Raw genomic sequence first — 13,920 nt, 5'->3', positions numbered from 1 at the left:
TACAACAGTCATCAGATTTTTCTTACTTGGTCATCAAATAGTAAAGACAAGCATCTCAAAAACAGCTTTAAAAATAAGTCAGAATATCAAAACTATCAATCACACATTTTGATTTAAAAACACTCAGGCTGTGCAATCTGCTTCTCTGTTACTTCCTGCTTTGTTATGCCTTTCCGTTTTTTCCCTTTAACATCTCTTACATCCTCTTCTTCTCCCTCTCTCTCCCTCTCGGTCTTCCTTTTTACTCTTTACAAGCCTGTCAAGCTGTTCCCATGACAACGGTGACTGCTAACTGTCAGCAGTTGCCATAGCGATGAGACATGATCTATCTGGGAGGGTGAACGGCCACATTTAGACCATTTTGTTTGGTGTGTGTGTGTGTGCGTGTCTGTGTGTGTGTATAAAAGAATTCCTTAACTTTGCCATGTAGGACTTACCAGTCTCCTATTTATCCTACAACTACCTACAAGTAAATTCAACATTTTGATTAATTCTATATCTTTAAACAAGTCAGAAAAACACAGATTACTGTGAATATATCATGAAAAAAAGATTCCAGAAAATACTTAAAACATGTTAATTCAATGACTTAAATATTTTTTGCAGTGAAAAGATGACCAATCATGAAAGAAACTGGGTGAAATAAAACTGTCTGTGCCTGAACTGAATATGAAAATATATACCTTTTACACACTGTGGGTGTGGAAAACAGACAAAACAATACTCTTCACTAAATGCACTTCAAATTGTGAGAACATCTTGTGAGAGAGATTTAAATAGTGGTTATCATTTGATGTATTTCATGTATATATTATATATGTTACAAATGTTCTTAAACTAAGTGCTCAGTTTGTTATTACACCTGTTCCAAATACCTTCATGCTGTGTATATTTTAAACTCAGCTCCTTGCTAGATAAAATGAGATAGTTGACTACATGTACATCATTTAGCTTTAATGAACAGTTAGTTTATGTAGTTGGACTTTTGTCTGAGCCAGTGGTTGGATAAATGTTATGTAGCTTTCTATGTCTCTTTAACGTGTTGATGTGACAAGCCTCTAGAGGATGGTGTCATTTGTTCTTCAATTCATGTGATAACAATGTCACTTTGTCATCCGATGCTGCTTTGGTTCACACCTGTGTGCTGTCATTCTGGTATATATGGTTGTTATTCCTAGACTAGTTGAACTCTTGACCCTTGTTTCTATTTGAGGGTTGTTAACTGACCGTAAAGGTTAGCTATGGATATTTTCAGTCTATACGAGGGTACTTAAGAACTGGCTGAGTGCCAACTCAGCAGAGAGAGAGAAAAGGTAATTGTAGGTGATGTGTGTGCTTGCTCTCTTTCTGTTTCTCAGAGATAGGATGCATTGTACTTCTGATTGTATTATTTAATTACATTGTTTCATAAGCTGACGATGCTCTTTTTGTTTGTTTTTCGAGTTATCAAGCAAATTCTCCACTGCAATCTTCAATTGTGAGAACAAAACTTGACTATTATGGAGATTATTTACAATCAATTAGCAGGATGACTAAATACAGAACGTATCTTGTTGAGTTGAGACACACATTCAGGTTCCTCTGGTGTTTACTTCAGAGGGATGATGCTCTCTTGGCTTCATGCTACAGACTGAAAGCATCTTTCTAAAGAGTCAGAACCAAAAAAACAAACAATCTTAGTTGTTACTGAGTGGCTGAGACATTGTTCCTCCCAAATGCATTAATCTCTTTCATCCTCTCTGATTCCTACAATTGTCTCAATTAAGTCTTATTTTGAAAGAGGCTAATTTACTGTTGTTACTGGAATAATTGTGATCGGTCGTCAGTTAACATGTTTCCAAAGAATTTTGACTATAGGAGTAAAATTGTGTAACTTTTATGTTAAAAAAAAAAAAAAAGTGTAACATCCCTTTAATTTGTGCTCCGCTCCACTTTCAGCTGTCTGAGTACTCGGGTCAGCGCTGCAGGTAGACGCACTAACAAGATGAGTAGTGTCAGATGACTGGATCAATAAACATATTAGCAAATCTGTGTGCTATTCCTCTGACACACACACACACTCTCACACACACACACACACACACACACACACACACACACACACACAGAGTGGAAGCTGTTGACAGCTCAGTCCAGCCAGCAGCTTGGAAGATAAATAACCTACAGCTAGTCTTCTCATCTTATGCTCTCTGTGCACACTCACACCGCCAGAGACACACACACACACACACACACACACAGATATCTCAGCCATCACCTGTCTATCTGCTCTGCCTCCCAGCTATAAACACTGACTTTTCCGAGGAGCTGAGGGCTCCAAGGAAAGTTTTAAGCTCAGCGGCTTAGAAAGTAACTTCCGGAGTACAATCCTTGAAAAATAACAGAAAGTGTCCTTCTTTCTTTCTACAGCTCCTTTCACACACACACACGCAGCGCAACCCTGACATTTTCCTGACATCACCCGGAGGAGCTGCATGTGTGAATGCGAATGTCTGAATCGGTCGGACCAGACGTTAAACAGACTTTACCCTGCCAGCTCCCCGGTATAAAGCCTGCGTACTGTCCGACTGAGCTCATGTGTGAACACAGCGGGTCATTTTCCGGAGGATTCACAGCGAGGTGAGTGGGTGTGTTGATGACGTTTCTATCATGCGGCTGCTGCTGGATCAACGCAGCGAGCCGGCTATGCTGCATTGTTTTTTTTTGTCACATCCTGCCTGGACTTTCTCTTTGTTTTTTTAGGGACTCTTTGTGTTCTTTTTGGCTTCCTGTGTCGCACTCTGTTCAGAACTTTTGGTCGTTTGATTATGCTCTTTCATGTTTGAGTTGTTTCTTGGAAAGACTATTAGGATATTGGTTAGTTTGTAGTTCTGTGTTCCGAGGTTCAGTCTTTCAGAGACGTTTTGGTTTATGTTGGGTTGTTGAGTGGTGTTTTCTGGGTTTGCTCTGTTTCCCTTGCGTGTTCTGTGTTCATGTGCTCCTCCTCTCACCTGCCCTGTATCAGCCTGGTCAGTCCTGCCCTGCTCCTAGTGTCTCTCACAGCCTGTCCTTGTGTCTTGCCACCTGTTCCCTGTTGTCTATTAGTTCAGTTAGTATATAAGTCTTGGTTTGCAGTCACTCTTTGTTGTATCCTCTGTTTTGTTTCCTCCTGCTCTGCCCAGCTCAGCCAGCTTTTGTTTTTGCTGTACGCTTCTAATAAAGACGTTTTCTTCTGCTTGGCCTACGGTCTCTACATTTAGGTCCGTTCCTGCTACAATTGTGACAGTTTTGACCGGGCCTGAATGCGCCACTATGAAGCAAGCGCTAATGGGAGAGAGGACATCCTGTGACTTCTCGTAAAATAAAAGCCGTTCTATTTCTGGTGAAAAGCTTAAACGCTGAATTACAACCACAGCGTACTTTTTGTGTCATGTCCTGTCTCCTGTACGCTCTACCCAGGCACCGCTCTCACCTAAATCAAAAGGAGTATTTCCAGTAAAGGTAAAAACATGTCTGACATGGACAATCTCCTGCTGTGTGTGCTACATGTGTGAAAGGGCAACTCCCGGAAAACGTCCAGACCTGGATCTCCGCGCATTGTCTAGAGTTCCTATGTGAAAACGGCTTTTCACATAGGAAAGGAAAGGAAAGGACATTTTCAGCTAGAAAACATACATACTACTGTAGAGTCAAACCTCCTGGTCTGACAAGAGTGAAGCAATAATCTTTAATTGAACCCTGTATGACCTTTTTTTTCTTATGATCAATTATTTATGGATCTAAAATAAAAAAAATATGAATCGCAGCTAAAATACTTTCCTTTAAACGACAGCAGGTATTCAGATGGATAATAATTGTAATCAATTGTAATTTTAAAGCTTCATTTAATAGTTTTTTCTTTGGGGAACAAAGATTGTAACATTTGATCCTTCACAATAAACTACCTGTGTGAGCTACAACTGCATACTTCTACCTTGGATGACAACATGCCATGGGCTTGAGCAAGCAAGAGGTTAAATTTGTCACTGACAAAGGTTTATTAAAACTTTTCCTTACCCTATTTGTCATCTGTCACCTCAACAGTTAACAAAATGCCTCTGGATATTTTTATTCCCTGTTTCAAAGGAGCAGAAGTGTAATCTCTCTCAGAGAGGGGCATCAGGTTCCATTTACCGTCACACTGTGAGAAATCTCCTGTCGCGCACAACTCGCAGTCGTTCCGACGACCTTGTGCATGTTCGCCTTGATTTGTAATCATGACTCATGAGCGAACTTCCGCCAAGACAAGAGCCGCGCCGGCCTCGGCTCTGATCTGCGGACTCATCGGGATCCCGCAGGACACCAACGGATGAGTTTTAATATCGAAGGAGAGCGTCCAGGCAGGTTTTTTCAATAGAAACGTCAGCACTGGAATGAAAAGAAGCTCATTTGATTGTACACCAAAAGCTGAGTCGACCTTCGCTTTCAGTGGAGAAAGCTTGCTTCACAATGTCTAATTTTAGTGATTGACATCTTGAACTAAAATGTAACACAATCTTCTAAAGCACCTCTTAAAACGTCTTAAAAAATGCTTTCAAAACCTATTTTGTTCAAGTCAAACGTCCACTTATCTATCCCTGAAAAGTTCACTTTTGAAGAAACAGAGTTTTTCATCGCACGGGGCCGAGAAACACCGTCAGTCAGCGTGAGGCTCTCAGCAGGATCAGCTCTCATAATCAACATTTAAACAAGGCCTCAATTAAAGTATTTTCTCTTCCTTTTCCTCTCTCCTGGTGAATCTGAATCTCTGTGTTGCTCTTCAGTTGTCTGTTTCTTTGATGTTGGTGCCAGCTAGGACGCGAGTGGGTGCGATGATTCTCACCACTGAGATATAGATCCAAAATTCACAACATTCACGAGAGCACTAACACATTGAGGATGTTCAGACATGAAATGTATTCCCTGAAATGAACAAGATTTTTCTTTTTTCTCCCTACTGATAGTATAGCTGAAGCAAATAAGAAGGGAATATTGAACATTAAAAAAAGACAGACAGGAGGAAATTCTTTTCCAGAGAAGGTGGAAGACATTCAGAATTATACAGTTCTACAAAATACAGGATTTACAAGGACCCTTAATTACAGGGGCCACACAATAGAGACATGGATTGACACTCTACACACCACAGACTGGATTTCTTGTAACTTAAGAGGAGGTTACTTTTAAAGCTCGTATGGCTGTAGGAACAAAGCTCTTGCTAAAACGGGCCTTTCTGCACACGGGTAGTCTATGCCTACGGCCAGAAGGAAGAGGGGTGAGGTGCTGGTAGAGTGGGGGGGGGGGGGGGGGGGGTCTGGGTCATGTGTGATTGGGAGTGCATTGCGGATCAAGTGTGAAATGATACAAAAAAAAGAGAGTAAAAAAAAAAACAAATGAGTATGTGTTTTTGTGCGTTTTGAAGCTCAGTGGGTTGTTAGAAAGCACAGGCCTTTTTCCAGAGGAAGCATGTAGGAGCAAGTGTGCATGTGAGTCTGCCTCCTGTGTGTGTGTGTGTGTGTGTGTGTGGTGGTGGGGGGGGGGGGGGGAGTAAGCGGTAGGTTTCAATATAGGCAGCTTGATAACGCTCTCCACTCAGCTGTGTTAATAATATCCCACTCTGATGGGCTCTCAATCATCTGAGTGCACTCACGCACGCACGCACGCGCACACACACACACACACACGTACACACACGTACACACACACACACACACACACACAGAGGCGGATGTTATAGCTCTGCTGCCTTTACTATAGCGCAGTGTAATAAGAACAAGAGGCTCTTTCTAGAATTAGAGCTGTGTGGGGAAAAACTGAACATTTTTCCAGAAAAAAAAGGGTTAGATAAACTATGAGGCCAAAAGTATGTGGACATTGAGTATTACACCTATATGTGATTGTTTGATAACTCATTTTTAAAAACCATGGGCAACAATATGCACTGATGCTTCACGATAAGGTCTGGCTCTGTTTTGTTGCCACAGACTTTGAAAGCACACTTGTCTGCTGTAGCATTATGAGTCCCCCTTAATCGGAACTAGTCCCATACTCTCATGTGTCCACATACTTCTGGCCACACTGTGTACCTCTTTCTCTTCATCCAGTCTCTCTATTTAATTTGCTCCACTTTTCATCGCGTGTGTGTGTGTGTGCTGTGTACAAGCAGAGCTTTTTTAATTCACCGAGGGCATTCCGCAATCAACATTTATGCTCCAGATCTGTGTGTTTGTTTGTGTGAGTGTGTGTTGTTGAAGTGGGAGAGACGGAGAGCCTGTGCCATTTCTAATTAAAATGAAACTGCGAAGGAGGAGGAGGAGGAGGAGGAGAGAGGGAGAGAGAGAGAGAGCGAGAGGCAGAGAGAGAAGGAAGCGACTTGTCTCGTTTTAAGAGAAGCATCATTATTAACAATCTGTAGGATTCTGACACACTCAGTTTTGTCTGCGATGATCACCGGTGTCCTCGTGGTGATTTGTCGTGTGTGTTATGAGCCGGTCGTTCCTTTATGAGACGGTGCATCCACATTTGCATTGTTTTATTACATGTGAATAGTGTAATTTTTTTGCACCTTTGCAGAAGTTTGATCTTAAAAACTGTTCTTGCATCACACAATTATCTCCTTTATTACTCACTCCTACACACTAATAAAACTTCATAGAGGTTACAGAAGAATTATCAGTAAACTTCTTTCTTTAATCAAGATTCAGATTTTCATTGATAGTTTGTTTCTACATTGTTTGCATTTTAACAAAATTTGATTTTGTAGTTTCTGCCCTGTGTTCTGACATTGAACCTGCAAGAATTAGTCGATTAATCAATTTAGAGGAAATTAATAGTCGACTATTTTGAAAAATTCTCTTGTTTCAGCTTTTTAAACGTGAATATTTTCTGGTTCCTTTAGTCCTCTGTGATATTAATATCTTTGCGTTATACTTGTTAAGGACAAAACAAGACATTTGAGGTTCTACCTTGGGCTTTGGGGGAACAGTGATGGACATTTTTCACAATTTTTTTTTAAAAACATTTTTTAGACTTATCGAATAATTGAAAAATAACTGACAGATTAATCAATAATAAAAGTAACCATTAGTTGTTGTAGCCCTATTTGATATATCAATGAGTTTAATCATGTCTGTTTTTTATGGTAAATATGAGTTACCAGTTATTTGTGCCCATGATGTGCCCATAACTTCATAGGTTGATCTCAGGTACTGGCAGGATGTATATGTTGAGTCATGTGTTGTTAAGACAGGCATGAAAATTATAGAGGAAAAGCCTTTTGCCCATTTTTTGTTTATCTCTGGATCTATATTTTTATGCTTCATTTTTAACATTAACTGTAATAATATTCAGATTTTATTTATATGTATTACTACTTTGTTACAACATGTCGAGCATGTCAGCTTACTGTGTGTGTGTGAAACCACAATCATCATCGCACAATATTACTATCCTGAAAAAATCAACCGTTAATAAACATAAATGCTCATTTAAACTCATCTGATTTATTTAAGGCTGTTAGTGAGCAGACATCTGTTATTGTCAACTGAATGAATCTATATTAATCTGTAGGAAGCGGACTGGTTGGCTTTAGTTGCTTTGGCGAAGGGTGACAAGTGGGAACATTTTGGTTGCAACATAATTTCACTCAGTATCTATAGTTATTAAGCAGAAATCACTCAATAATTTCTGTTAGCAGTGGGAATGTACATCCCCATCAACCCATTAAATTACCCTTAAGACCATAAAGAGGATAAAACTGTACTGGCGTGAAAATATATTCCATCTACTGTGCATGACTGCTTTCGGTCTGGGCAATTAAAGAGCATTCCAAATACAGATTGTGCAGGAAAGGTCATTTCAGAAAAACGCCTGGGCACATTTTTATGTTCTGGAAATGGTTGCTCTCATCTAGTTATGAACCATTAAATTTCAACATTTCTCAATGATCTCTTGTGTTTGTTCCCTGCATCTCCAAAGAATTTCAAATTACACGGTTTTCCCTCGGGGTATCACGTCCCCAGCAGGCCACCTGCACAGATAATAGCCGGAGGATGCACTCTCGCAATTATGGGTATGACGGTGATATGATGGATACAAGCCGCAGCTGAGCATCATCAACAATTCTTAAGCACCCGTAATTATAGGAAAGAGCCTCCTCAAGGCTGTTATAGCATTTATTTGACTGTTACCAAAAGTATAGTGTAAAAGGCTCTTTTTTGGCTCCCTGGTTGTCCTGGTAGTTGTCATAGCAACCGATAAAATAGAGTGGGCTCTGCTTTAGCAGCCAGTAAATTACAGCAACCTCTGATTTCTGAAAAATGTCTCTGACCGATCGGATCACTTAGATAAAAATGACCTCTGCTCGCTAACTTTCTACAAACTAGCAAGGCTCTCTACAGGAATGTCACTGGTTTGGGTTTTTAGTTTTAAATAACCTTAATGCTGTTTCAGAAGCTTTTCAACTCTGAGAAGAATAACAAATTTTGTGTAAAGCACAAATATTAAGGGAAAAAAAGATTGTGTTTTGTGAACCCCAAGAGACGCCCACAAGAACACAAGAGGGATCCTGCACTTGTTTGGCCAAATGCTACTGCAGAGTGGAGCTTCAATCTCACTCTGCTCTCAAAAGTAAAGAGCAGCAGTCTTTATTTCTGTCAGGTTGGAAAACAGTGATATGGTGGACTGTAGGGACAGCTTCCACTAAAGCTAGAAAAATACAAAACTAGAAAATAGCCTGTTTTTCCTTCCAGTCATTCATCCGAAGGACTAATCAGTAGCAAGCCAGACGTACCGCTGTGACGCAGCGGAGCTCAACCTGAGGCTCATGACTCCCTGAGGACGCATGGGAGGATGTTGTGGTCAGAACAGAATATAATAGAGCACAGTGTAGTTTTGGTGTTACCTGACTTTTTAATGCAGCATGCCCTGTATTTTCTCCTCACACTCTCTACACTATGATATCTAACCAGAATTAACTCGCGACTGCGACACGAGCAACTTGGAACACCTGATCTAATTATTGCTATTAGTCAAGCAAGTACAACATATGGCTAATTACAAACAGGTTACACACTCTACATGACAAAGGTGACCGGTACAAGAAACGGAGAGAACCTATAAATCGTGCTCATTCTAGATCACTTAACCTCTTTCAATATGTTCAGCTTTGTGCATCGCTGCACCGGAAATGAACACACACACTCGGGTGGCTCTTAATTATCCAGGCGCTCCCTCTCTCAACCATGGATGTATTAAGAGAAATGGAGAAGTGTTTCAAGCTCCCCGAACGCGACTGGCAGAACAATCGTTTACATCCCTTTATTGATGCTCGTGGCTGAAATTTGCGATACCGCTAAAGGTCATTTTGGAGAGTTTGTCACGCTCAGAAAAATGTGTTAATAATTTAACGGCTGTTTCTTTTGTCATGATTTTTGTATGACAGTTTTTTTTGGGCCCGCCACGTGTCATGTGACCTGCAATTCCGATTGCGGCCACTAAGCCTAAATTGCCTCACAGCCTGCTGCAGTGTGTCATCTACAGATTCGGGGTCTCGCCTATTTTTTTCCCGCATGACGCGCACAGTTCCCAGCAAAAATAGACGGTGAAAATGATCTGTTGATGGCTAAATTGACATCATACCAGCAACATTACACCGTTCACTATAATTCAAATGTCCATATCTATAGAATATGTCACAGACACCTACACTGTGTCACCTACACTGCTGGTTGGAGAGTCAGTGACACTCGGAGCTTCTTTTCTCGACTCCTGCTGGGTTTCTGTGATATCAGTTCAAACCGGGACTCCTGCCTGTTGTTTTACTTCCAGACGGAGATCCGGTCTTGTTATTTTCCTTATTTGTTGTCAGTTTCCCTCCTGACAGTTTGAAGGTTTGTTTGTCGGAGTGTATTGGGCTCGTTTGGGGAACCCTGTGTCTTCTGGAGGGATTTTCTTCACTTGGAGTGGTGACAGCAGGGGTTTAACCGGCAGAATGATCAGTATAATCAATAAAAGAACTCAACCAGAGGCTTGGTAGGTTGTTGCTTTCCTTCTCTGTATGTTAGAGGTTTCATCCAAACTTTAATAAGATCTTAGTGAAAATCATTTGTTTGTGTAAAACCGATCTGCTGACAAATTATATATATTTTTTGTTAGACGTTGATTTAACCACAGCTTCTAACTTTGTTGAGAATCTAGACAGCCGAAGCGAAACGTCTCATCACAGGTGCTTTTCTCTCTGCTGGAAAGTGTTTAGATAACTGCTTTGAGACGACTGTTTTTCTGCTCCTTTCTCTCTCTCTCTCTCTCTCTCTCTGAAGAAAACATTATATATGAACCACTGCGGTTATAAATACAGTAAGTGCCACCACAGAATTACAAGTCTACCAATAATCTAGCATCTCCACTTTCTGTAAATCCCTCTATTCTTGACATGTATTACTAGCTGTCATCGTTTGTTTTTCGGTCTCAGGGTCCCTGAGTCTTGACGGTGTTCTGAGTGTTGCTACGCGCTGCCATTGTTCAACATGAGTGCTAATTTATTCACTGAAGGGTTTGTGTCTCCATCTATTAATTTTAATGACTGACAGCCGAGAAAGACGCCGCTAATGCCTGCTGGAGAGTGTTTGGATTATTTGATACAACCGAGGCCCACAGGTGCCAGTAACAGCATTTGTTTCACTTTCCTTTTATGGAAAAAAAAAAACAAAACAACAACAACCTGTAAGCACCAGTTGGATGGTTTTGTAACTCTAATGACTTTCCTGAGGTGCAGTCATACAGAAAACGCCACTGATGAGCTTGTTACTGCTTTACAGCGCGCGTGTGGTTTTTTTTTTTCGTGTGCGCATGCTTTTGCTCTTACCTTGCGGCCGTCGCTCGCATGGCAGTTGACGTTGAGCGGAGTGAGCAAGGCCATTAGCTTCTCCTCGTTTCCACTCCTGCGAACGAACGCACACACACACACACACAACACACACACACAAATGCACATTAGAGAGAAAAACATCCACCACCACAGAGGATTAACACTGTTCCTCAGCAGGAGAGTGTGGGGGAGAAAATGAGGGAGAGTGAGATAAGAAGCCAGAGACTGAAGGGAAATTTCATCTGCAGAAACAGACCGACAGAAAGAAATGGTCGGGGAAGGGAGGGGGGGTTTGGGGGGGTGATTCGAAGTGTGTGTGTGTGTGTGTGTGTGTGTTTTCTTGTAAACCTGACTGCAACAAGCTAAATAAAAGCTGTTGGAGCTAGCTACAGAAGAGTTAAGATTTTGTTTATGTTGTTGATCTGTTTCCTGGTTCGTGGGCTCGCTGCCCTGGCATTGGATGACCACCGGGAAGTGTTGCCAAGGCAGCGTCCGATCCAACCGACATCCCCGTGACAGCCGTAAAGGAAGAAGCTGTCAGATGGGAAGAAAAGGATTATTCTTCTATTCTTCCATGTTCCCCTCATCCTCTCTCCTTCTACTTTTGTCTTTTGGTTCTCCTTCCTTCTCTTTGTTTCTGTATCTTTCACTCTGTCTAAAAAAAAAAAACCCAGACATTCATCATCTCTATCTCTCCTCTCACTTCTCTTGTTTCTCTCTCCTTCTCCAACCACCATTATCTGCTGTCTCCTGATCTCCTGTTTCACTTTTATCCTCCCTCTCCATCCACCAGCATCTTCCTTTTAGTTGCTGTGCTTTATATTGTTTACTGCTGCTTCCCAAACACAAGGTAGCCTTCATTTTGATGCAAACAACATCTTGAGGATTAAGTAGGGGGAGAAGGACATGGTGTCTGTCTGTCTGTGTGTATGTGTGTGTGTGTGTGTGTGTGTGTGTGTGTGTGTGTGTGTGTCTTATGGGTTTGTGGACATCACAACTTAGCATCCAGCCAAGTGATGGTGATATGAATCTAAAATAAGTCGGTATAATGCACCAGCTTAGGAAAGAGGGAAAGTCCTTTGGTGAAAGAAATCACCATGTTTAAAAATTCAGGGTGAGCAACCATATGTCATGATTGTGTCTAACTGTGGCTCACTGAGGTATTTTAAAGTGGTTATCAGTAATATTTTATTGATAACTGATATTTTTCTGGCCATTAACTCACACAAATGATCTACGGTGGTCCACTAGTGACAGTAATCACAACCACGCATAGATATGTATTGATTAAACAAGAAGGCCTATGATGAATCACATGAACCACATCTCAAATCCGTCCGAATCACTTAATTTCAATGTTTTTATATTTTCAATGGATCCAATGACTACATGTAATGTGACTTGTAGTTCAAGCCCACAGAAAATTACAACCCAGCACTGGAGTTCCCTTTACATGTGGAAACTTGAAGCCTCCAGTGCACATACACTAATAATTGACTTTTCAGTGAAGTGGGACACATCTTGTGTCCAGTAGTTAAACTGAATTGAAAAAAGTGGGATTTTTTTAACGAGGGAAATTGAACTTTTTTTTTTTTTTTTTTTTGGTTAAAAAAACATAAACACAAAATATTATTCCAAGCACTGCATTTTAAATCTTAAAACATATCTGGAGGGGATCTTTAAACATTAAATCTAAGACACTGTGGCCAAACACCTGGACTCAGTACAGCCCTACACTCGCATTTTATTCATGACCTTCTCTTCTGCTATCAATACTGTATACACAAACATCCCAATGCACCGTACTTGGTTCAGGCTCTGTTTACCACCGACATCATCTCCTGCAGCAGTGAAGGAATGACACTTTTAAAGTGCATGGATGACATGGCCCTTAGTGGCCCATCTAGTGGCACCGATGCTCTGTCTGAATACCATTAGACAGTAAACAACCTGGTCCAGACATTTCAGGAAAGCTCCCCTGAGCTCAACATCACCGAGACTAAGAAGCTGTGCTGTGGGAGCAGAAAGAAACCAGACTCAACAACAACCACCTCTTTTCCAACCCGTCAGTATCGAAGGCCAGCTGGTAGAACAAGTACCTTGGGGGGTGGGAGGGTAGGGGTGGTGGTGGTGGGGGGGGATGTCTCCCTGTCCTTTTCCCAGCACACCGACTCTCTGTACAAGAAAGCTGCTGAGGAAGCTCAGGACTTTTAATGTCAGCAAGGACATTTTGACCCCAGCTTTCAGGACACTAATTGAATCTATACTCACCTTCAACGTTTCAACCTGGTACAACACCCTCACCACCAAACACAAAACAAAACTCTCCCACACAACTAATCAAGCCAGCAAAAATAATTGGTTCACCCTAAACTCCCCTATCTGAACCGTACACTCGGTCGGTCAGTAATCAGGAAAGCCACTCAGATCAAGCAGGACCCCTCTCACGCCCTCCACCAATCCCTCCGGTCACCGCCATCAGGTCGACACTAGAAAGTCCCACTGGCCCGGAAAAACACCTACATTAAATCTTTTATTCCCTCTGCGATCATCACCCTGAACAAATTGAAATAGGAAATGTACTCTGACCTGTTTCAAATTGTTCTTGTCAATTGTAGTTTTAACAGCTTTAGTCCTGTTCAATGTGTGTGTGCGCATTGAATTTCTGTTGCTTTGTGACAGACAATGAAGATATCTCACCTTATCTTATCTTATAGGTTACAGGGAAACATTTATCCTCACATCTCTGTTTATGAACTGTGTTTGAGGAAAGGCGGTGCATTTAAAAGTATCTTTTAACGGTCAAAAAGCTTTAAGCAGTTGAACCGTTGGATACCGTTTCCAACATTTACAGCTAGTAAATTAAAAGAGATGATCCGAATCAGCAAAGACTTTGAATCAACCAGACTTGACTTGCTTGCTTGCTTGTTGTCAGTTGACTGACAAACTTAAAGGGACAGATTTGCTTTACTGGACAGACATCCCTGGACAGCAGTTGCATATTTTCCCTCTGTAATACATTCCCTGTCATCAACATTCATTATTATTATAATTTT

General features: G+C 41.2%; 1 protein-coding gene across 3 annotated transcripts in view; it reads right to left on the bottom strand.

The window, feature by feature from the left end:
- The window catches only part of LOC137170259 (poly [ADP-ribose] polymerase tankyrase-1-like), an 81,952-nt gene that overhangs the window by 37,254 nt on the left and 30,778 nt on the right, over window positions 1-13,920 (bottom strand). For all 3 annotated transcript variants that reach the window (XM_067573462.1, XM_067573464.1, XM_067573463.1), the window contains one exon: window positions 10,862-10,937. In XM_067573462.1, the coding sequence (XP_067429563.1) occupies window positions 10,862-10,937 (76 nt within the window). The remainder of the gene's footprint in view (window positions 1-10,861; window positions 10,938-13,920) is intronic.

This window comes from Thunnus thynnus, chromosome 19, assembly GCF_963924715.1.
Source record: "Thunnus thynnus chromosome 19, fThuThy2.1, whole genome shotgun sequence".
In the NCBI taxonomy this organism is placed as follows: domain Eukaryota; kingdom Metazoa; phylum Chordata; class Actinopteri; order Scombriformes; family Scombridae; genus Thunnus; species Thunnus thynnus.
Note: the sequence above shows the minus strand (reverse complement) of the source record. Positions and strands in the feature narration are given on the sequence as shown.